The 26,206-nt window shown below is 39.8% G+C and overlaps 1 protein-coding gene across 1 annotated transcript in view; it reads right to left on the bottom strand.

The window, feature by feature from the left end:
• The window catches only part of GRIK3 (glutamate ionotropic receptor kainate type subunit 3), a 183,109-nt gene that overhangs the window by 33,162 nt on the left and 123,741 nt on the right, over window positions 1–26,206 (bottom strand). The window contains exon 2 of the mRNA XM_023196489.1: window positions 7,295–7,471. Within this exon, the coding sequence (XP_023052257.1) occupies window positions 7,295–7,471 (177 nt within the window). The remainder of the gene's footprint in view (window positions 1–7,294; window positions 7,472–26,206) is intronic.

Below are 26,206 nucleotides of genomic sequence, written 5' to 3'. Positions count from 1 at the left end.
TCTACCGGGAACACCAGACACTGCCACTTATGGGCAAGGTGAAAGATATAGCAATGTGAGGAGCTGGCTAGTTTTTGTTAGGAGTCTGCTGGAGCCCCCTGGAAAACGGGGCAGAACAGCAGCAGTGCCAGCACAGAGGGCATCTCCTGGGCGACCCAGCATTCGTTGTGGCCAAGGCCAGGTGCAGGAGAGCACATACAACAGGAGGCACGTCATCCTTTTGGTGCTTCTGTAGTTCTGGGGCTGGGAGCCAAGTCGGGGAAGCACCATCTTGTTCTTGCTCTTATCACCTTCAAGTCAATAAGCCTTGGGTAGCCCTTGGTGTTAGCGAGTGTGCGAGACAAACCAGTGATAATAAATGCTTTAAAAACAGGAACTCCATGTTTGCTCGTGAATTGTCAAATTTAGGACTAGTTCTTCTTTCAGTTCCCTCTCCCTAAGGAGGCCATGCTCAGACCTGCACCCTCACTGCCCATCCGTACTATTCTTCTGCCATCTGGGGGTGTTGCTTATCTTCCCCAACCATCTTGTCCCCTTCAGATTAGGCACTTCCTGAGGAAGGAGTCCATGTGTGAGTCACTCTGCAACCATGGGAGCTGGGTGCCAACATGGAAGAGATGATAACAGTGAGTGACACCAGTCCAGGGCTTGCCCAAGCCTGAGGCTGTGGGCATCCTGTAAACCCTGTAGGTTTCCCTCATATTCTCTCCTGCCTCTGTTTTGAACCTTCTAGCTGTCCCCTGATGTCTCTGGTTTCTATCCCACTATATTCTCTGTCTATTCTTTTTCCCGGAATACCTTCAGTTTGAAGACTTGGTTGAATGATTTGAATATCTCATTCCCTCCCACCAGCACTTCTAAGAATCTGCCTCTTAGATTTCTTTCATTGATTGATGCCTTGAAGCAGGCAGGTCCAGGCTTCCCTGCCACCGCTACCCTTACACGGCCTGGACTCTTAGGTCATGTCCAAGGTCTGGGCATGTTGTTTGACCAAGGCAAGTGACAGTGGACCAACAGAAAGTCTGATGACGCAGAGGATTGCAAGAGTGTTCTTCAAAGAAGTGACTTTTATTTTGACACAGACTGTGAGGATTATGACAAAGTCAACTGAAATCATTGTGATAGTAAAGACCATATTGTAAGGCTGCCGATGATGATAATGGTGACAGCATTGCTGAGGGTGAAATTAATCATGTTGATGTTGTGATAGTAATGGCGGGATGGTGATGTTGATGTTGGTGTTGATGAGACTGACAATGATAAAGGCGTAGGTGCCTTCACTGTAATGGTGATAATGACGGGATGACGGGATGTCAACATTGATGAGAGAGGAGGTGATAACAACGTTGGTGGTACTGACAGTATCAGTGGAATAGTGGCAGAGATGTTGTTGCTGACGAGACCGGGGATGATGAAGATGTCACTGTCATGGCAGTGATGGGGGTGATGACAGTAGGGGTGGTGTTGGTGGTGCAGATATTAAGAGTGGAGGTGATACCATTGTTGCTAGTGAAAACAGTAATTGTGTTGCTGGTGTACTGGTGTTGATAGTAGAGTCAATGGTGGTGGCATGGTGATGACGACCACACTGGGTTTCATTCTGCAAGAGATGCAGTGATTAGATTTCACTCTTGCATAGCAGGAAGCATCCGTCCTGGCCTTCACTTCTTGCTTTTCCTTGGCCTCTCTCTCCACCTCCCCTTTCCTGTCTCCTTCATGTTCCTTCCACCCTCTGAGGACTTCCTAGCTGGAAAGAACACTGTTGCCCCACAGGGACCAGGGCAGAGCTTACAGCAACAGTAGCAGCAGCAGCAGCTTTTCCTCCAGATGTTTCCAGGGCAGCAGCCAACTCTTGTTCTGGCAGCCCTGATCACACTGCAGTAATTACATTATTTGTGGCTTCAATTTTGAATCCATTTTCTGGTCATTTTACAGTAACTCAGTGGTTCACAGTCATTGCAGGAGTCCACAGCCTGAATACCATCCCCCCACTCCCTTTCCATGGCAATTGTAGTTATAGCAAAAATTATCCCAATCAATTTGTGTCTTAAAAGGAATTGAGCAGCCCAGAGAATAAGTGAAGGCGGAGGAGCCTGGGGAGCCCTGAGTCGATTCCAGGCCCACTCCGGTCAGCCTTGGAAGAAAACACAGACACTCTCTGCGCTGCTGCTGCTTCTGGCGCTGCCTGGAAGTCACTCATCTTTTAATTTTCCACAAAACATGGAAAGATAAAGACAATAAGTGAAAGTCCCTTTTAACAGGGAAAGTCCCCCTGGGCCTCACGTGGAAGGAAGGACTAATTCAAGCGGAGCTGGCAGGGAAGGCGGTGCCAGGCTTTGTGCCTCTGCGTCCCCTCCCCGCACAGGGCCCGAGGTGGCTGGATCCAGCTGGAGGGGAAGAAAGCAATGAGGAGGACTTCTGTCTAGGGAAAATGAATTATTGCTGGGTTAATTAGAATTTGCCCCAAGCCCCAAGTTTCTTGGAAGAGTCCTAAAGATGCCTCCAGAGAATGCAGTTTAAAAAACCAAAGATCAAAAGAAAAAATAAAGATCACGGGAACATGGGGCTCCCTGAGGGACGGAGGGTGCCCAAAGGGGAGTGTGATCCAACAGCAGGAATGTGCCAAGGTGTGACTGTGGTGTTGCCAGTCACAGCAGAGGGATGGCATCTGTCTTAGGCATGTCATCTCAGGGACATTGAGGATTGCAGAAAGATGGCACTTAATTTTTTTATTGAGATATAAAATATAGTAAAGCGCATTAATGGTAAGCACAGGACTGTTACGAAGTTTCACACAGAATTTCATTCATACGTCATGCACTCATGTGTGCTACACTATCTCAGTCAAGCTAGAAAGCATTTCCAACACCTAAGAAAGGTCTCCCTTGCTCCTTCCCAGTCAATATCCACTCACTGCACACTACTCCCTCCCCCGGAGGAAACCTCTTTTCTTTCATTCAATGCTGTATCTGTGAGGTTCATCTATGATGTTGAGTGGAGAAAGTTTATTCTTTTTTTAGTTGCTGATTAAAATTCCACTGTATAATTATATCCCAATCTATCCATTCTCCTATTGATGGACTTTTAATTTACTTCTAACTTTCGTTTATTATCATTAAAGTGGCTAGAAACATCCTCGTAGGCATAAGCTTTAGTAGATACTGCCAAATAGTTCTCCTAAGAAACGGAAGGTTTTACTCCCATCAGAATTGTATAGAAAAAAATAAGCCCAAACCCCTACCTCCCACCATACACAGAAAATCAATGTGAGATAGATCACAGAACTCACTATGAAAGATAAAACAACAGCACTTCTAAGAAAACAAAAATGAGAGAATATCTTCATAACCTTAGGATAGACAAAGACTTCTCAAACAACACAAAAGACATTAACCATAATGGAAAATATTGATAAATTGGACTTCTTTGCATTAAGAACTTTGCTCCTCAAAAGAAACTGTTAAGATAATGTAAAAGGAAGCCCACATATAATGGATATATGCAATAGAGATATCTCTCCAACAAAGGATATAAGAATATACAAATCAAGAATACAGGGGCCGGTCACGGTGGCTCATGCTTGTAATTACCAGCACTCTGGGAGGCCGAGGCGGGTGGATCACAGGGTCAGGAGATCGATACCATCCTGGCTAACGTGGTGAAACCCCACCTCTACTAAAAATACAAAAAATTAGCCCGGCATGGTGGCAGGCACCTGTAGTCCCAGTTACTTGGGAGGCTGAGGCAGGAGAATGGCGTGAACTTGGGAGATGGAGCTTGCAGTGAGCCGAGATTGCGCCACTGCACTCCAGCCTGGGCAATAGAGCGAGACTCCGTCTAAAAAAGAAAAAAAAAAAAAAAAAAAAAGAAGGATATAGGCCGGGTGTGGTGGCTTATGCTTGCAATCCCAGCACTTTGGCAGGCTGAGGCGGGTGGATCACAGGTCAGGAGTTCGAGACCAGCCTGGCCAACATGATGAAACCCCATCTCTACTAAAAATACAAAAAATTAGTCCGGTGTGGTGGTGGATGCCTGTAATCCCAGCTACTTGGGAGGCTGAGGCAGGAGAATTGCTTGAACCCAAGAGGCAGAGGTTGCAATGAGCTGAGGTGGCACCATTGCACTCCAGCCTGGGCAACAAGAGTGAAATTCCGCCTCAAAAAAGTTTTGAGAGAGAGAGAGGGAGAGAGAGAGAGAGAGAGAGAGAGAGAGAGAGAGACTCACTACATATGTATAATGAGACTCACTACAGAAACCACCAGAATGGCCAAAATTTAAAAATAAAACTGACTTTACCAAGTGTTAGTGAAGATGTAGGGCAAGTGCCACTCTCAAACATAGCTGCGGGGAGTGCAGACTGTGCAGCAGCTTTGGAAAACTGTTTGGCTAAACATATGCACATTCCGTGACCCCCACACTTCCACTCCTAAGTACATACCCAACAAAAATGAATATACATGTGCATCACAAGCAGATGCAAAACCAACTCATAAGTGCAACAAAAGTGAAATGGATTTTTTAAAAATGGATATATTCATGTAACAGAACATTGTACATCAATGAAGACCAATATATTCAACCACGTAGACAATTTCATGGATATGAGACAGAGCAAAGAGCAAGGCTTAAAAGAGTAGACACTGAATGATTTCATTTATGTAAAGTTCAAAAACAGCAAAAACCAGCGTGGGACACCAGCAGTCAGAACGGTGGTGACCTTGGGAGAGGAATGACTGGGAGGGGTACGGGGGCTTCTGAAGGGCTCGCATGGTCTATATCTTGATTTGGGTGGCAGTTCCTTTTTTCTCGATCTAGCTTGAGTAGGTGTCTGTTTCTTATAAACTCATGCTCCTTGACCAAGCTAAAGCTCCACCCTCCCTTTCCTGGACTCTCTCCTGCAACTCCCAGTACAGCACCTGTTGCTTCAGCCACTAGATTATAAGCTCCATGGTCACAGGAACCAGGTACCTGTCTTAGCCACTTTGGGATCCCCAGCACCTGGCACACAGTGGGTGCTCAATAGACTTCTCAAGTGCATAAACTGGCTCCTTCAAACAACTTGTATTTTCCACTCTACCTGCTGTCTTATCCCACTCCTCACTCTTTCCCATCATCCTTCAAAGCTCAATTCAAACCTCTCCTCTTCCAGGGAGCCTTCCTGCTTGTACCACAACACTTCTGTAGTTCTCTCTCATTTTCTGGTTGTTACAGTTATTGGTCCTATGACTTAGCTTCCTTGGGCATGACCTATAAAGGGCAGGGCCTTTTTTCTTGCAGGGATCATAAGGAACAATATTCGTTAAGTGGGTTTGACACACGTTCATTTGTGTATCCGATCAAACCACCAGGACTGATTTTGTGCCTCCTGTGTGTCAGGCTCATGCCAAATTCTATAGCGAAGCAGTAAAAAGGCACCAGGGCTTGCAGACAAGTGGAAGAAATGTACAATAACCACATGACCTCTCTCTCACATACACACGTCAGGCTTATGAAAGAAAAGTTCAGAGGGTTAAAAGCAAGGAGAACTGACCTTGTCTAGGGGTTTGGGGAGGGTCTCCCTGAGGACTGGAAGTTTGAGAAGAGAAGGATGAGTTGGCCAGGCAAAGAGCAGGAGAGGGTGAGCTGGAGAAAGGGAATTACAAGCAGAGGGGGCAGCATGTGTGGAAGCCCAGAGGTGGGAGGAAGCATGGCACCCTGAGGAGGGCAGGTGTGGTTAGAACCCAGGGCCTAAGGGAGCAAATGGCATGGATGTGGCTGGAAGGTCAGGTTGGGGCTAGACTGGAAAGGCCCTCATGGGTTCTGATGATGATTTAGAGAAAGATCATGAGACGTTCCATCCAAGATTTTAAGAAAGCAAGTCATGTTGTCTCGGGGGGAGGCGGGGAGTGGAGGGGTTGTGGCTTTGGTCACTTGGAAGCCCAGGGCTAGATTTTCAGGAGCTGGGGCATTTCTGTCTTGGGCCTGCTCACCAACAACTTGGCAGTTTCACATAGGGCGGGACTATAATTTCCTGGAGGAAGTAACTCTGGGAAGGGTCAGAAACTCTGCCCCGGGTTCCCTACCTGGATGGGGAAGGTCCCTGTGCTGAATCACAGGTGTACTGCTAGGGAGTCATTGTATTATTTGAGTAACTTTTAGAAAACATAGACAAAAAACCCAGTCTAGTTTTTTGTGGGTGGCTGTACCCACGAGGGCCTCTGCACTCTGATTCCAGGCGTTTGTTCTTTGTCCTGACTTTTTTTATTGAGCAGTTTTGGTTGAGTTCAGTCGTTTACTAACTGGACAAGGCCAGGCAGAGGGTGTCAGCATAGACTCTCAGCAGGGAGATGGACACTTCACTGCACAGGGTAGGCTGCAGGGCATGCTGGGAAAAGAGTGGCAGGACACAGGCAGGGAGGGGGCAAAACAGCAGAGAGAGGGGTCACGGGTGAAGGATCACTCTTCGGATGATCCAGGCTAAACCAGGGTGGGGCACCTCTTGTCTGTCTGCAGATCAGCTCTGAGATGCAGCAGCGTGACCTCAAAAATGTCAGAATGGCTGGGAGCAGTGGCTCACGCCTGTAATCCCATCACTTTGGGAGGCTGAGGTGGGTAGATCACCTAAGGTCAGGAGTTCAAGAACAGCCTGGCCAACATGGTGAAACCCCATCTCCACTAAAAATACAAAAATTAGATGGGTGTGGTGGCATGCGCCTGTAGTTCCAACTACTCAGGAGGCGGAGAGGGGAGAATTGCTTGAACCTGGGAGGCAGAGGTTGCAGTGAGCAGAGATCACACCACTGTACTCCAGCCTGCGCAACAGAGTGAGACTCTGTCAAAAAAAAAAAAAAAAAAAAAATATATATATATATATATATCAGCAGTAACTGCTCAATATCAGGGACTCTGACCGCCAGAATGTAAGGCAAGGAGAAGCAGGTGGGTGGGACACAGAAATTGGGTCCCTGACCTGGTAGCTCAGTATGTGGAGGGCAAAGCAGCCAAGTGCAGTAAGAGTAAAGTCCTATATGGTACTTCCTACATGCCAGTGCTTACTATTCTAAGTACTTTACAGAAATGCATCCATTTTGCAGATGAGAAAACTGAGGCACAGTGCATTTTGTCCAAGGTCACACAACTAATATCAGAGTTGCTAGGATGCAAGTCCAGGCACTCTGACTCCAAGCCCAAACCAGGTGGAAAATGCTCTGAACCTACCTGGAGCTCTGGCCCGTTCCCAGGATCTCGGACAGCAAATGCAGCGCTTCCTATCCCCAGGCCGGGAAGAGAACAGAGGCAGGAGCTGCACACTCACCCTTTTTGGTCGCCTCGAAGCTGTCATGGAAGTGAATCCTCTGTATGTCATAGGTCAAGGTTGTATTGGGCAGCAGAGTCCTGTTCCTGTTGATGATGTTGGCAGAAAATCGAAAGGCGTGTTCCTCGGCGTTCATGACCTGGGCGTTGGGGCCGTCCGCATACTCGAAGATTCCTCCTGTGAAAGATGGGTAAAATTGTGTGTGGTTGGGAGGAGGGATGGGGCTCTAGCAAGCATGCCTGGCTCAGAAGCTTTTATAGACAAGCTGCCTGCTCCCTGAAATGTTCAATAATATCCTAGGTAACTGCCATACCTAGAAAGTGTGCAGGAGCACAAGAAATAAGAAAATCCTCCTCGTTCATTTCACTCAACCAGCAAATTCCTGATAACAGAGCCTGACAGGGCCAAAATAAGATTACCAACTTATTAATATTGCTGTGAAAATTCTCAATAGAATTCTGGCAAGCAGAATCTACCAGGATATTACCAGGATAACATACCATGATCACGCAGAGTTTTATTCTAGGAATCCAAGACTGGTTCAATATAAAGAAATCTATGAATATCATTATATCACATCAATATTTCAAATAAGAAAAAAAACATAACCAACTCACAAAATGCAAGATGGCATTTAATAAAATCCAATATCTATTGCTGTTAAGGATGCTTAATCAAATAGCACCAGAAGAGATACTTCCTTGAAGCTTTTTAAGCTTAAATCAGCCTTTAATATCATACTAATGGTGAAAAACTAGAGGCATTCTCATTAAAGAAAAATAAGAGGTATGGGGGGGGGGGGCGGGGGATTCGCACCACACCATTAACCAATGAAATAAGAAAGAAAAATAATTTAGAGGCACAACATTTGGAGAGAAATAAATTCTTATTTGCAAATGATATAAAAACCCTTAAAATAATCCCTAAACATGAAAACAAGAAAGAGCTGGCAGGAGAGTTAAGTTAAATGACCAGTTAGCACAAATTAGAAGTGTTTCTTCATATCAGTGACAATCAGTAAAAAAACTTAATAGCAAATGAATTCCTTTTACAATATCAGCAAAAACATTGAATAACTAATAATAAACCAAATAAGAAGTGTGCAATTCCTGTTCTATTTATTTGAGATGGAGTTTCACTCTTGTTGCTCAGGCTGGAGCGCAATGGCGCAATCTCTGCCCACTGCAGCCTCCACTTCCTGGGTTCAAGCGATTCTCCAACCTCAGTTTCTCAAGTTGCTGGGACTACAGGCACACGCCACTATGCCCGGCTAATTTTTGTATTTTTAGTAGAGATGGGGTTTCACCATGTTGGCCAGGCTGGTCTGGAACTCTTGACCTCAGGTGAACCACCTGCCTTGGCCTCCCTCCCAAAGTGCTGGGATTATAGGCGTGAGCCACCATGCTGGGTTGCAATTCCAGTTTTAAAACATAACAAAAACAGACTGGGAGCAGTGGCTTATGCCTGTGATCCCAACACTTCTGGAGGCCGAGGTAGGAAGACGATGACTGAAGCCAGGAGTTCAAGACCAGCTTGGGCAACATAGTGACACCTTGTCATTACAAAATAAAAAGAAAAGAAAAAAAACTAAAAAATGACCAAAACAAATAAAAAAAAAAAGCACTTTCATGAGAGATATAAACATAGCCTTAAATGAAGAGGCATGGTGTGTTTCTGAATAGTAACGTTCACGTGTAGAAGTGTCAATTTTTCCAAATTAATTTTTCAGTTTAATTCCAATCAGAATCATGAAAGGATTTTTCTTTTCCTGGTAAAATGACTCTAAAATGTATCTGAAAGACTAAACATGAACTAATGACCAAAACATGTTTTAAAAAGAATGAGAGGTGACTCGTACTGCCAGATTTTAAAATATATCATTAAGCCAAATAATTAAATTCATGTTGTAATAGCATATGAAAACACAGATAGATCAAAGGAACAGGATAAAAGCTCCCATAAAGAGACTCAAGTAGAGATAAGTATTTAAAACATGAGAAAGATGGCTATTTCCAATCAGTAAGTAAATGAATTATTCATTAACTGTGCTGTGACTTCAATTATTTGGAAGAAACTTAAGTTATAATTCAATCTTAATCTATACATAAAATAAATTCCAGATAAATTAAAGATTAATGGCAAATGGGTAAGAGGAGGAGCAGATAAAATACTATAAAAGTACCGAAAAAGAAAATATAGGTGAATATTATACAATATTGGGTAGAGGAGGCCTTTCTAAACTTTTGAAAAACATCAGAAACTATAAAAGAAAGATTGAGAGATCCACAAAAATAACATAAAACTTCTACCCATTAAAAACCAAAACCAAAATTAAATTACAAACACAAACTTGAATTAAATATTTGTAACATATGTGGGAGCATAAAGATGAATGCTCTTATTTTATAAAAAGCACTTAAATTCTACAAAAAGGACAAATACTCCCATAGAAAAATGTGCAAAGAAAAAGCATGAACATTTAACAAAAGAAAAGAAAATAATACAAAGGAGCTATTAATGTATGAAAAAGTGTGCAACTTCCCTAATAATTAAAATGAACTCAATTTAAACCAACAATGAGATTCCATTTTTTGCTCATCCAGTTGGTAAAAATACAAAATAAACCATGGTTCCAGCTTTGGTGCGGGAATAGTTGTTTAGAAAGAGACACTTGCTTAACTATGGGTGGAGGGGGCAATGTATACCCAGCCTGTCGAGATGGACATTAGAAATTTACCAAAAGCCCTAAAAATGTCCACTCCTTTGACTTGGGACTTTGATATCTAGAAATGGACCCCAACAACAACAGTGGGCATATGGATCATGTATGGGGAAGGAGATCTAGGGACGTCCAACCAGAGAAATAGTGAACTATTGTCTATGTACTTACATATAATCACAAAAATTTAATGACACAGGAAATATCCAAGGTATATTTTTAAGTGAACAATGAAGGCAGAGGTGCAGTACAATTTCCTTTAGAAGAGGAAGAACTTGTGTCTTTAACACAAGAATAGAAGACATTTCTTGTTTTGTTCTTAATGCCTTTCTTATTCTTTCCAGTAAAACTTTTATTATTTTTAACAACTGATTTGGTTGAGGTGTTATTACATTCTACAAGATTCACCTGTTTTAAAGTGTACAATGATTTTTAGTCAATTTACTGAGTTCTATGACCATAAGTACAATCCTGTTTTAAAACCTTCCCGTCACCCAATAAGAATCCTCGTGCCCATTTACAGTCAATTAAAGTTTTCATCCCCACTCCCAGGCAACCACTAATTTACTTTTTGTCTTTTCTGAACATTTCACATAAATGGAATCATGCAATAGGTGGTCTTTTGCATCTGGCTTCTTGCATTTAGTGTGCTTTTGCGGTTCATCCATATTAGTATAATGTATCAGTACTTTATTCCTCAATAATATTACTTTGTATAGATGTACCACATTTTATTTATTTATTCACCAGTTGATGGGTATTTGGATTATTTCAATTGTTCCAAAAATTCTAAAAAGTAGTGGTTTCCAGTCTCTGGTCTGGCATGTAAGAAGCTTGAAAGTTGCCACTCTGTCCTAACAACCAGTGAAAGCTGAACAAACTGAAAAATCAACAACTCTTCTTAGATCTGTAAGAGAAGTGAGGTCACAGGGCGAACCACTGCCCCCAGAATTGGAAAGATAGGTAAATAGAAAGAATTACAACTTATTGGAGCAGAAACCTCCATGGGAATCGGTGGGCAGGTAGGAAAACCGCAAGTGTAATTGACTAGTTGCTGGAGGCTCAGTGTGGATAAGTCTGAGAGGCAAAAACCTCAGGGGAAGCCTTCACTGGGACCCCATGCTTTTGTGAGTTTTACTCCTGAAGTTCTACCAGGTTCTTAAGTGAATAATGGAGAAAAATCCTCATGTACTTCTGGCAGTGAAAGGGGAAAAGGAATCATTTCAAAATATGCCAGAGCATTCTGTTCTTTTTAAGAAGGTTTGTCCTCAGGGGAAACTAGTTAGCCAGAGCCTAACCTGCTGGGGTTTCATGAGAGACTAATTGACCAGGTGGAAGGGAAACACTCAACTCCAGCCCACCCTAGCCATCCTATCCCATCTACGTGTGTGTTGCGGGGTAGGTGGGGAGAAGCACCTGTGAAGTTCACAGCCCAGGGGCTCACCAAAAGACTGAGATGTAATCATAGCACTATAGAATGCTCCCCCCTCTCCCCACCCCTTACCACTACATCACTAAAGGCCTTATTTTCAGCAGTTCCTTTCACCCAGTACATCATGTCCAGCTATCAAGAAAAAATTACAGGGCATACTAAAAGGCATAAAAACCATACTTTGAAGAGACAGAGCAAGAATCAGAACCAGATTCAGATATGGCAGGGATTTTGGAATTATCAGACCAGAAATTCAAAACAACTATGATTAATATGCTAAGGGCTCTAATGGATAAAGTGGATAGCATGTGAGAACAGATATGCAAAGAGATGGGAATTCTGAGAAAAAAATTAAATGTTAGAGATAAAATACAAAACAAAACAAAACACTGTAACGAAATGAAGAGTGCCTTTGATGGGCTTATAAGTTGACTGAACACAGCTGAGAAGCAGGTCTCTGAGCTTGAGGATATCTCAATAGAAACCTCCAAAACTAAAAAGCAAAGAGCAGAAAGACTGGAAGAAGAAAACAGAATATCCAAAAACTGTGGCTGTAAAAATGCCTAATGGAAATGCAAGGAGAAGGGAGAGAGAAATGATCAGGAGAGATATTTGAAAACAGTAATGACTTTACCCAAATTAATGTCAGACACCAAACCACAGATCTAGCATCCTTAGAGAACACCAAGCACCAAGCAGGAAATATGTCCCCAAAATGACACTGAGGCATATCATTTTCAAACAATAGAAAATCAAAGATCAAGAATAAATCCTGACAGAATCCAGAAGAAAAATACGTCTTATCTATGGAGGAAAAAAGATAAGAATTACATCTGACTTCTCTTCAGAAACCATGCAAGCAAGAAGAGAGTGAAGTGAAATATATAAAGTATTGAGAGAAAATAAAAACCAACCTATAATTCTGCATCCTGAGAAATTATCTTTCAAAAGCAGAAATAAAGACTTTCTCTGACAAACAAAAATCAGTAAATTTGTTGCCAGTAGATCTGTCTTGCAAGAATTATTAAAATATGTTCTTTAGAGAGAAGGAAAATAATATAGGTCAGAAACTACAATCTACATACAAGAAGAACACTGAAGAAAGAATAAGTGAAGGTAAAATTTTAAAAAATGTATTTTTCTTATTCTTAATTGATTTAACAGACAATAGTTTGTTCACAATAATAATAGCAACAATGTATTCATATATATTTACTTATGTATGCTTATTTATGAGCAAAATGAATGACAGCAATGATATAAGGATGGGAGGAAGGAATTAGAATTATTTTGTTATTATAAAAGACACTATCTGTGAAGCAGTATAACATTATTTGAGAGTGGACTTGGATTAGTTGCATATGTATACTGCAAATTCTAGGGAAAGTACTGAAAAACAGTACAATTGACGTGCTAAGTGAGGAGAGGAAATGAAATGATAAAATATACTTTTAAAATCGCAAAAGGCAGAAAAGGGCAGGAAGACAAAAATAGAAACAAAGAACAAGGGCTACAAATAGGAAACACTGACGAATAAGGTGGATATTAATCCAATTATATCAATTCTCATTTTAAACATCAAAGGCCTAAATGCATCAAGTAAAAGAGATTGTCAAAATGGATCAAAAAACAAGATCCAACTATATGTTGTCTACAATAAACCTACTTTAACTATACAGGTGCACATAAAATAAAAGTAAATGAACAAATGAAAAATTTATTCCTGGAATGCAAGGATGGTTCAAAACATAACAACTGATCAATATAATACATCATATTAACAGAATAAAGGAAAAGAAGGACATGTGATCATCTGAATCAATGCAGAAGCAGCATTTGACAAAATTCAACAACTTTTCATGATAAAAGACACTCAACAACTAGGAACAAAAGGGAACTATCTCAACATAATAAAAGCCATTTATGAATAGCCCACAGCAAATGTCATACTCAATGGTAAGAGACTGAAAGCTTTTCCTCTAAGATCAATGACAAGGCTAGGATGTCCACTTTCACCGCTTCTATTAAACATTGTACTGGAAGTTCTATCCAGAGCAGTTAGGCAAGAAAAAGAAAAAGAAGGCATCCAAGTTAGAAAGGAAAAAGTAAAATTATCTGTCTGCAGATGATATGGTCTTATATCCATATAATAAAATTTGGCAAAGTAACAGAATACAATACAGAGCTAATAAAATTTGGCAAAGTAACAGGACACAAAGTCAATACACAAAATCAGTTGCATTTCTATACCTAACGATTAACAATCTGAAAAGGAAATCACAAAATAATTCCATTTATAATAATCTCACAAAGGACAAACTACTTAGGAATTAACTAAGGAGATGAAAGTCTTGTACCTGTACAACGAAAACTACAAAATAAAATGGGGAAATGATTTAAATAGACATTTCTCAAAAGAGGACATACAAATGGCAAGCAGGCATATGAAAACATGCTCACATCATTAATCATCAGAAAAATGCAAATCCAAACTACTATGAGATATCATCTCACCCCAGTTAACATGGCTTTTTTCCAAAAGACATGCAATAATAAATGCTGCTGAGGATGTGGAGAAAAGGGAACCCTCATATCATGTTTGTGGGAATGTAAATTAGTACAACCACTATGAAGAACAGTTTGGAGCTTCCTCAAAAAACTAAAAATAGAGCTACCATATGATCTAGCAATCTCACTGCTGGATATATGTTCAAAAGAAAGGAAATCAGTATATTGAATAGATATCTGCACACCTATGTTTGTTGCAGCACTGTTCACAATAACCAAAATTTGGGAGCAACCTAAGTGTCCATCAACAGATGAATGGATAAAGAAAATGTGGTGCTTATACACAATGGAGTACTATTCAGCCATAAAAAGAATGAGATCCTGTCATTTTCAACAACATGGATGGAACTGGAGGTCATTACGCTAAGTGAAATAAGCTAGGCACAGAAATACAAACATCACACGCTCTCAAAACAAACCAAAACAATTGAAATAATGGAGATAGAGAGTGGAAGGATGGTAACCAGAGGCTGAGAAGGATGGTGGTAGGGTGGGTGGGGAGAGGTGGGGGTAATTAATAGGTACAAAAAAGATAGTTAGAAAGAATTAATAAGACCTAGTATTTGATAGCACAATAGGATGACTATAATGAATAATAATTTAATTGTACATTTGAAAATAACTAAAAGAGCATAATTGGATTGTTCATAACACAAAGGATAAATACTTGAGGGGATGGTTACCTCATTTCCCTCATTTCCCATGATGTGATTATTACATATCACATGCCTGTATGCCTTACAAGAAATACTAAAAGATGTTCTTTAGAGAGAAGGAAAATAATACAGGTGAACATCTCATGAACCTCATAAATATATATACTTATTATGTACCCACAAAAAATAAAATTTTAAATGTAAAAAAACCCTTCAAAACACTGTTGAAGGAAATTAAATAAGACATCAATAAATGTAAATACATCCCATGTTCATGGACTGGAAGACTTAATATTGTTAAAGTGTCTGTAGATTCAATGAAATTCTTATGACATTTCAATGTCAATGAAAATCCCAATGACTTTTTTTTTCAGAAATAGAAAAACCAATCCTAAAATTCATATGGAATTGCAAAAGAATCTGAATAGCCAAAAACAATCTTGAAAAAGAAGAACAATGTTGAAAGACATTTCCTGATTTCAAAACTTACTACAAAGCTACAGTAATCAAAATGGTGTGATACTGGCATAAAGGCAAACTATATATAGAGTCCAGAAATAAAACCTCATATGTATGGTTAAATGATTTTTGACAAAGGTGCTAAGACCACTGAATGGGGAAAGGATAGTCTTTTCAAAAAATAATGCTGGAATAACTGAATATCCACATGTGAAAAAATGAATTTGGATCCTTAACACCATATACAAAAACTAACACAGAATGGATCAAATACTTAAATGTAAGACCTAAAACTATATAAAACACTTAGAAGAAAACATAGAAGAAAAACTTTATGGCGTTGGATTTGGCAATAATCTCTTGGATACGACACCAAAGGCACAGACAAGAAAAGAAAAACAAATTAAGCTTAATAAAAAATGTCCAAAAAACTGTGTATCAAAAGACATTATTAACAGAGTAAAATGCAACCAACATAATGGGAGAAGATATTTGCATATCATATACTTGATAAGGAATTAACATCCAGAACATATAGAGAACTTTTAAAACTCAAAAACAACAAAAAATAAACAACCTGGTTTAAAAATATATAAAAGACTTGACATTTCTCTAAAGAAGATTTACAAATGGCCAATAAACACATAAAAAGATGTTCAATATCACTAATAATTAGAAAAATTCAAGTCAAAACTACAGTGAATTATTACCTCACACCTATTAGGATAACTACTATATAAAAAAAGAAAAGTGTTGGGGAGGATGTGGAGAAATTGGAACCTTTGTGCACTGTTGGTGGAAGTGTGAAATGGTAAGCCACTGTAGAAAACGGCATAGTGGTCCCTCAAAAGATTAAAAATAAAATTACTATATATCTATATATATCTAGCATTTATTCTGGGTATATACCCAAAGGAATTCAAAGCAAAGACTCAAACAGATATTTGTACACCCATGTTCATAGCAGCTTTACTCACAATAGCTAAAACATGGAATCAATACAAGTGTCCATTGATAGATGGATGAATAAGCAAAATGTGGCATAGACACACAATGAAATATTATTCAGTCTCAAAAAAGAAGGACATTCGGGCAAATGTTACAACTTGAGTAAACATTGAGGACAGTATGCTAAGTGAAATAAGTCAGCCACAAAAAGATAAATACTGTATGATTCCACTTATATGAGGTACGTAGAGTAGCCAAAAATCAGAGAATCAAAAAATAGAACGGTAGTTTTCAGACCCTAGAGGAAGAGGGGAAAGTGGAGTTATTCTTTATGGGTATAGAGTTATAGAGTTTCAGTTTTACAAGATGAAAAGAGCTATGGAGACGAGTGGTGCTGATGGTTGCACATTATGCATGTATTTAGTACCACTGAACTGTACACTTAAAAATGGTTAAGATGGCAAATTTTATGTTATTTGTATTTTACCACAATAAAAAAGTAAATGAATGAAGACATACCATCCTAATATCAATCAAAAGAAATTGAAAGTGGCTGTATTCAGACAGAGAAGATTTTGGGTCAAGGAACTTTATCAGAGATAAAGAGAAGCATTACATAATGATAAAGGGGTCAATTATCCAAGAAGACATAACAATCCTTAATGTATATGTGCTAAAAAGAGCATCAAAATACAGGAGACAAGGAGAGATGGATGAATTTACTATTCTACTAGGAGACTTCAACACCCTTTTATCAGAAATGGACGGATTCAGTTGACAGAAAATCAGTAAAGTTATAGTTAAACTCAACAACAGCCTTAGTGAATCAGATATAATGTACATCTATAGACTACTTCAGTCAACAACAGCAGAATACACATTTTTCTCAAGCTCACATGGAACATTCAGCAATATAGATCACATTCTGTCCATAAAGCACATCTTAACAAATTTAAAAGAATAGAAATCATATAATGTTACTCTTAGACCACCATGGAATTAAACTAGAAATCAGTAGCAGAATGAGATCAGGGAAATCCCCAAATACTTGAAGATTAGACAATGCTCCCCTTCCCCTTCCCCTTCTTCCTTCTTTCTCCTCGTTTGTCCTCCTCCTCCTCCCCCCAACTCCTCCTCCTTGTCTTCATATATGTACTCAAACTCCTCTGCTCAAGTGATCCTCCCACCTCAGCTTCCAGAGTAGCTGGGACTACAGTCACGTACCATTGCGCCCAGCTTAAACAATGTACTTCCAAAGAATACATGGGTCACAAAAGAAATTTAAAAATATTTTGAACTAAATAAAAATGAAAACATAACATCAAAATTTGTGGGATGTAGTGAAAGCAGTGCGTAGAGAGAAATTTATAACACTGAATGCATAAAATAGAAAAGAAGAAAGATCTAAAATTAATAATGCAAGCTTCCACCTTAGGAAACTAGAAAAAGAAGAGCAAATTAAATCCAAAGTAAGCAGAGGAAAAGAAATAATAAAAATTAGAGCTGAAATCAATGAATTTGAAAACAAGAAATCAATAGAAAAATGTCAATGAAACCAAAAGCTGGTCATGTGAAAAGACAGGTAAAATTGATAGGCCTCTAATCTGGTCAATTAAGAATAAAAGACAGAGGATACAAATTGTTAGTATCAGAAGTGAAAGAGGGGATATCACTATAGATCTCATGGACTTAAAAAATATAATCAAGGAATATTAATAACTCTATGTCCACTAATTTGCTAACCTAGATGAAATGAATTTTTTCTTAAAAAACACAATTTGTCAAAATTCACGCAAGAAGAAAGACACAATTTGAATTGGACTATCTCTATTAAAGAAATTGAATTAATAATAAACCTGACAAAGCAGAAAGCACCAGGCCCAGATGGGAGTCACTGGTAAATTCTACTAAACATTTAAGAAAGAAATAATACGAATTCTCTACACTCTATTTCAGAAGATAGAAACAGAGGACTATTTCTTTCTTTCTTTCTTTTTTTTTGACTATCTCTTAACTCATTTTACAAGGCCAGCATTACCCTAATACCAAAACCAGACAAAGACATCACAAGAAATAAAACTACAGATCAATATCTCTCATTAATACAGATACAAAAATCCTCAACAAAATGTTAGCAAATCGAATCCAACAATTTATAAGAAGAACTACATAGCACAATGAAGTGGGATTTACCCCAGGTATGCAAGTCTGTTTCAAGATTCAAAAATCAATTAATGTAATCCATTATATCAATATCAACAGGCCAAAGAAGAAAAATCACATAATCATATCAATAGATGCAGAAAATGCATTTGACAAAAATCCAACACCCTATTAATGATGAAAACTCTCAGTAAAGTAAGAATAAAGGGGAATGTCCTCAGCTTCATAAAGAATATTAATAGCAGAATACACATTCTTCTCAAGTAAATCTACAGAAACCCTACAGTTGACATCATACATAATAGTGAGAAACTTGAAGCTTTCCCACTAAAATCAGGTACAAGGGAAAGTTGTCCCCTCTCTCACTGCTTTTTGACATCACACTGGAAGTCCTAGCAAATGCAATAAGACAAGAAAAGGAAATGAAAGAAATTCAGATTGGGAAGGAAGAAATAAAACTGTCTTTGTTTACAGGTGACATGATCCCCTATGTAGAAAATCCACTCGAATCAGGAACAAAAGAGAAAACTACCACTTGGAACTAATAAGCAGTTATAGAAAGGTGGCAGAATATAAGGTTAATATGCAAAAGTCAATTACTTTTCTATATACCAACAATGAACAAATGGAATTTGAAATAGAAACAAGACCACTTACATCAGCATGCAAAAAAAGAAACACTTAGGTTATAAATCTAACAAAATATGTACAAGATATATTTGAGGTAAAACTCACAACTCTAATGAAAAAGATCAAAGAATAACTAAATAAATGGAGAGACTTCAATGTTCATGGATAAGAAAAGTCAATTATTTTCAAGATGTGAGTTTTTCCCAAATTGATGTATAGATTCAGTGCAATCCCAATCAAAATCTCAGCAAGTTATTTTGCAGCTATTGACAAACTGATTCTAAAGTGTACAGAGAGAGGCAAAAGACCAGAATAACCAACACAATATTGAAGAAGAACAATGTTGGGAGATTGACATGGCTCAACTTCAAGAATTGCTATAAAGCTATAGTAATCAAGACAGCATGATACTGGCATATAAATAGACAAATAGATCATTGGAACAGAATGGAGAGTTCAGATACAGACCTACATAAATAAAGTCAACTGATCTCTGACAGGGGAGCAAAGGCAATACAGTGGAGAAAAGATAGATTTTTCAACAAATGGGCTGGAACAACTGGACATTCACATGCAAAAAAAGAATCTAGACACAGAACTTACATCCTTCACAAAAACGAACTCAAAATGTATCAGAGACCTAAATGTACAATGCAAAACTATAAAACTTCTAGAAGATAGCATGGAAGAAAATCTAGATAACCTTGGGTTTGGCAATGGCTTTTTAGATATAATACCAAAGGCATGATCCATGAAAGGAAGAATTGATTAGCTGGACTACATTAAAATTAAAATTTTCTGCTCTGCAAAAGACACAGTAAAGAGAATGAAAAACCAAGCCACCGACTGGGACGTATCTGATGATGGACTTTTTTTTGTTTTGTTTTGAAACAGGGTCTTGCTCTGTTGCCCAGGCTGGTGTGCAGTGGTACAAACTCAGCTCACTGCAACCCCTGCCTCCTGGGATCAAGTGGTTCTCCTGCCTCAGCTTTCTGAGTAGCTGAGATGACAGGCACCCACCACCACATCTGGCTAATTTTTGTATTTTTAGTAGAGACAGGGTTTCACCATCTTGGCCAGGCTGGTCTTGAACTCCTGACCTCAAGTGATCTGTCTGCCTCGGCCTCCCAAAGTGCTAGGATTACCGTGAGCCACCGCGCCCGGCCTGATGATGGACTATTATACAACATATGCAGACCACTTTTAAAATTCAACAACAAGAAAACAAACAACCTTATTAAAAAGTGGGCCAAAGACCTTAACAGAAGATATACAGATGGAAAATAAGTATATGAAGATACTCCATATCATATGTCATTGGGGAAATGTAAATTGAAACAACAACAAGATACCACTACACATCTATTAGAATGGCCAAATTCAGAACACTAGCAACACCAAAGCCTGGCAAGGATGTGGGACAACAGGAGCCCTCATTCATTGCTGGTGAGAACGCAAAAATAGTACAGCCACTTTGAAAGACATATTTTTCAGTTGCTTATGAAATTAAACCAACTCTTACCACACAAGCCAGCAATGGCACTCCTTCGTATTTACACAAAGGAGTTGAAAATATGTCCACACAAAAGCCTGCACACGGATATGTACAGCAGCTTTATTCATGATTGCCCAAACATGGGAGAAACCAAGATATCCTTCAGTAGGTGAGTGGATACACAAACTAGCTACATCCAGACAATGGAATATTATTCAGCATGTAAAAGAAATGAGCTATCAAGCCATGAAAAGATAAGGATAAAACTTAAGTGCCTATCACTAAGTGATGCCAATGTGAAAAGGCTACAGACTATATGATTTCAACTACTGACATTCTGGAAAAGTCATAACTATGGAGATAGTAAAAAGAGCAGTGGCTTCCAGTGGGCAGAGGTGGGAGGGACACATTGGTAAAAACACAGAGGATTTTCAGGGCAGTCAAACAATTCTGTATGATACTATTATGGTGAATACAGGTCATTATACATTCGTCAAAACCCACAGAATGTACACCACCAAGAGTGAACCTTAATGTAAACTATGGACTTTGGATGATGATGATGTGTCAGTATAAGTGCATTCATTGTAACAAATGTACCTCTCTGGTGGTGAATGTTGATCATGGAGGAGGCTATGCATGTGTGTGGGCAGGGGGTATATGGGAAATCTCTGTGCCTTCCACTCAGTTTTTTCTGTGAACTTAAAACTGCTCCAAAAAATACAATCTATTTAAAAAAAAGGGTAATGTTTGAACATGTGAACACATAATTGTGTCCCTTCCAGAATACTCCAGCATGCTTACAGTTTGTAACACTTAAGTGTGTACGCGTGTGCATCCACACAGGTGTGCATCGACGTGCCACACACGTGCATAAAACAAGACAAGAAGAATTCGTACCAAAAGTTAAGGGTGGTTTTCTCTGAGTGGTAGGCTCATGGGTAAATTGAATTTCCTTCTTTGTGTTTTTCTGTATTTTTAAAAAGTTCTGCAGTGAACATGTGTTACATTTCTCATCAGAAAAGCCATCGTGATTGTGCGTATGTGTTTAAAGGGAAATAAATGATCAAAATACCATATGACCCAGTAATTCCATTTCTAGGAATATAAATTTAGAGAAAGTTGGAGATATAGAAACACATCTATGGATAAGGGTTTTTTTTACATAATATTGAAAAAAATAGAAACAGCTTAATGTCCAAAAGCAAGAGATAACTCAATACATTAAAACCCACCCATATGGCAGAACAACTTGTAGGCATTATCAATCAAAGCATAGGATGATATGGTACGGTGACTGAAGTTGGATTCAAAATGTGGGAGGAATTTTACTCACATGATGCAAAGTGTGTACAGATGGGGCAGAAGAGGCCATGGGTTTTGCTGGAGCCAGATGAGGGGCACATGAGGATTCGTTATGCTACTCTCTTTCTCTCTGTGTGTATGACAGATACTCTTCGTAATAAAATATTCCTTAAAATCATGATATGAATAAGATATTGAAAATAACAAATCACGATGTTGCAATCAGAAAAGAGATACAATTAATATTACTTGCAGATGCTTATTATGGTTCTCTTAAAAACACAAGAGAATCAGGTGAAAACCCAGCAGAAAGCAAACAGAGAGCTCATCAAGAGGCCAGCATACAAATATAGAAAAACATATAGCCTCCCCACATAGCAGCAATAAACAGCAAGGAATTATAGGGGAAAAAAAGAGACCCTACTCGCAAAAGCAACAACAAAAAAATAAAATACCTTACCATAAATGTGCAATTCCTATATCAAGAAAACTACAAAACTTTACTAGAGGACATAAAAGAAGACTTGAATAAATGGAGAGACATAACTTACTCCTTGGAAGGGATGGCTCAATATTGTAAAGATGTCATTTCTCATCAAATTAATTTATAAATTTAATGCAATTCCAATTAAAATAAAAAAGGACACACCAGAAGGACACACACTAAAATGTTAACAGAGGTTCTTTCTAGAAAGTAAAAAGATAATGGATTGCTTTTGCTTGGTGCTTTTTTTTTGTTTGTTTTCCAAGCCCTCTGCATTGAGATAGATCTTTGGTAATAAGAAAAAAAAATAAAGCTTTAGTGAAATGTTCTTAAAGAATATTTAATGGCATAGAAAACTTTCATCCTCTCCCTGCTCCCCAATGCTACAAAATAATATTACAGTATGATAATTATGGATAATTTTATCATGTTCTTTGTATTTTCTTGATTTTTCCAAAATTATTTACAAATATGTATTATTACTTCAAAATGTGAAAACAAACACACAAAAAAACAAAACAAAAAAAAGCCTGGAAAGAGGTCTGGTTATTACAAATCTGAAGAAAGAAACCTCTACCCATCCCAAATGGGGATAAAAAGTCAGGGGACAAAGCCATCTCCATAGGGCTTCACACTCTCTTCCTGGCCTCTCAGACCTTGGCAGGTGGGCAGGAGAGGAAAGAGAGGGGCCATTGTCTCAACAAGGGTGGTGACATGTCTCAGCCATTAAGACCTAAGCCCAAGGGATGGAGCCTCAGTCTCATCCTATATAAAACAGCTCCATTAATACCCACCAATCTCTGCCCTGTGCCACCCTGTCATTGGGCCCTGGGATACCAAAAGAAAGTCAGCACTAGGCTCCTGCTTTCAAGGAGTGCTCAACCCTGCAGGGCAGCAGAGAACAAACAACTAGCACATCTGTGGTGCTCCACTCAGGTGCAATACCAGGGAGGTTCCCAATGCAGGTTTCAATGACAGCCATTCTTCAGTCCCAAACCTGGCTCTATCCACTGGAAGAAGTTACTCAGTCTCTCTGAGACCCAGTTTCTCCACCTGCAAAATGGGGTACACATCTCAGAGGGCTGATTATTGTGAGGAAGACATAAAACAATGGAGCTATTGCATGGCACATGGCAAGGACTTAATACACAGTAGCTATCAAAGAAAGAGAGAAACAATGAATGCTACTATACTATTTAGAAAACAGCAAATAAATGCTACCATGCCATTTAGAAAAACAAAGTGAATTGTGAGCTTCTGCATTTTCTAGGGCAGGGTTGACAAACTTTGTCTGCAAAGGATCAGAGGGTAAATGTTTTAGATGATGAATAATTTTGGCTTTGTGGACCAGATGGTGGTTGTTGCAAGGACTCACTTCTGCCACTGTAGCATGCTGGCAGCCGCAGACAATGTGTCACTGTGGGCACAGTTGTGTTTCAATAAAACTTTATTTGCAAAAATACAGAATGAAGAGAGGTTTCATGGGTACAAATATATAGCTTAGTAGAAGAAATAAGACCTAGTGTTTGATAGATCAGTGGGATGACTATTAATGTAAGTTTACAATAACCTATTGTTTATTTCAAAATAGCTAGAGGAGAATAACTTGAAGGTTTTCAGCATAAAGAAAAGACAATTATTTAAGATGATGAATATCCTAAGTATGCTGACTTGATCTTTACAAATTATATGAATGTATTACATTATCATATGTACCCCAAAACCCTGTACATCTATTATGTATCAATAAAAACATAAAATTAATTCAAAAAACAGGTGGTGGGTGGCTGGATTTGGCCATTAGGCTGCAGTCGGTACTTGTTCTGGGGTTGGGCAGCCTTTATTTCAGAGGTGAGTGTTTCTTAGGAAAAGCGCCTTAGGGCCTGGGTAAAGAATTAAGACTATGACGGAACCAAATCATGATGCAAAAGAAACAAAGACGGAATACTGGAGTTTTTGAGCGGAGAAGATGTGAGAGAAGGAGGAAGGACTAAGAGAAAGGGAACAGAGATGAAGTGGACCCCAAAGGACAGAACCCAGTCCCAAAGATGGGCAAGTCCAGTAAGAAATTCACCACAGCAGGAAGGGACCATGCATTTTTCATACAGTGATGTCCGATGCTGAGTTTTCAGTTGAACCTGCCTTCCTTCCAGGAGCCCCATTGTTAGAAAGGTCGGCCACAGAAAACTGACATCAGCTCCTGCTATTTGGAGGAAAGTGACAGAAGGTGGGCATGGTCCAAAACATAGTGAGTCGGGACAGAGAAAGGACCAGGGGCACAAAAGGCGAGATGAGAGGAGACAGAAGACTCAGCAGAAGACACTGGAGCATGAGGTCATCAGGAGAAACAGGAAGCCCTAGAGCCTCCTCAGAGACATGGTGGGTGACAGGCTGTCCTTCCACCCCCATACTCAGTACAAGGATGGGAGGTGTTCTAATGAGCATGTAAGGGCAAGGTGGCTGCAAAGGCCTGAATGTCTTGGGACATCCAGGCAGCAAATATTGGGGGGCACCACAGAGGTTCAGAGAGTGGGTTCTAGGTACAGGCAGACCTCGATTTGAATTTTGGTTCCACTCACAGGCTACCTCTTTCTCTAGGGAACTGTTCTCAGTGAGAGAGGCCCCCTTGCCCAGGAAGAAGGGTCACTCACCTGGGCCCCTGGAAGCAGCCTGCTGTCAATAACTGACTAATAATGGCGCTCAAAATGCTGGGCAGTCCCTTGCCTCAGGGTGGGGACAATCTGCAGTATGACATATTCTTTGGAGCCCCTCCCCACCCTCCCCACCTTGCATCAGGCAAAGGTTAGATCTTGGCAGAGGCACATCTCTGCCCAACCCCATCCCCTTCCCAACCCTGCCTTATTCATTCCCCTACAGGGTTTTGCTGAAGAGCACTCTTCCCCTCTATAAACTCCATGCATCTGAATCCCTGCCTCAGGCTCTGCTTCCAGGGGACCTGACCTAAGACAGGGGTGACATTACTGGGGGGGGGGATGATTTTACTTTAGTGTTGTTGGAGACGGGGAAGGGGACACTGAACCTCTTTAACTGCTAAATGGCCAAGGCTCTCCACTACCCTCTCCCTCCTGGGTCCTCCTGGTCCCTCTCCCTTCTGCGCAGCGGCTTCTAAAGAGCCCGCAGCTTTGGGAGCTCAGGCGTCTGACTGTCCTGGGTTCTGATCCAAGCTCCGCCCATGCAAGAATGGCTGCTTTGGGTCTCAGCTTCTGGAGAGAGTTCCCTGCCCCACTGGAGGTTGCCCCCCTTTCCACTGGCTCCTTTCCATTCTCTGCCTTCCCATACATTCCTCATGATCGTTATTTAAAGAGGCTAATAAGTAGGTTGGCACCGTTGATTAATGCATAATCTTAATCATGATTGCATAGTGTAATTGGCATTAATTTGAAGAGCCAGTTCATTATGAAAATAATTGTCACTGCTTTCTGCTTTAATAAAATGGAGCAGAGACACTAAGGCTGCTAAGAAATGGGATAGGGTGTGTGTGTGTGTGTGTGTGTGTGTGTGTAGGGAGGGGTGTGTAAGATGAGTCCCAGAAGATGTGAGCAGGAGTGGAACAGGGTGCAGCTGGAATATTTTCTTCAAACAAAACCTTGTGTGGAAGCCCAATGGGTAAAACAAATAATAATAATAATAACAACAATAACAACAACAACAATAATAACAACTGACTGTGTTCCAGGGATGATGCTGTATGCTTTCCACTCGCTACATTTAACACTCATGAGAACCTCTGCAACCCCATTAGAGGGGAAGTAACATTGCCTCAATTTACACAGGAGAAAACAGGAAGTCCAGGGAAGTTAAGGATGTTGTTAAAACTGCAAAGTGGCAAATTCTCTTTTGCAACCAAAGCCAGTGGTGTGCTGGAGCCAGCTAGTACCAGCTTTCAATTGTTAAATTTTCAGGAATTCTGAAAACCAGTTATTAAACCATTGGCAGCCTGAAATCGGCCATAGCGGAGAGTATTTACACCACAGAAATGAGCAGATGCTACAAATCAGGGCGGTTTTTTTTTGTTTGTTTGTTTTTTGTTTT

This window comes from Piliocolobus tephrosceles, chromosome 1 (assembly GCF_002776525.5).
Source record: "Piliocolobus tephrosceles isolate RC106 chromosome 1, ASM277652v3, whole genome shotgun sequence".
In the NCBI taxonomy this organism is placed as follows: domain Eukaryota; kingdom Metazoa; phylum Chordata; class Mammalia; order Primates; family Cercopithecidae; genus Piliocolobus; species Piliocolobus tephrosceles.
Note: the sequence above shows the minus strand (reverse complement) of the source record. Positions and strands in the feature narration are given on the sequence as shown.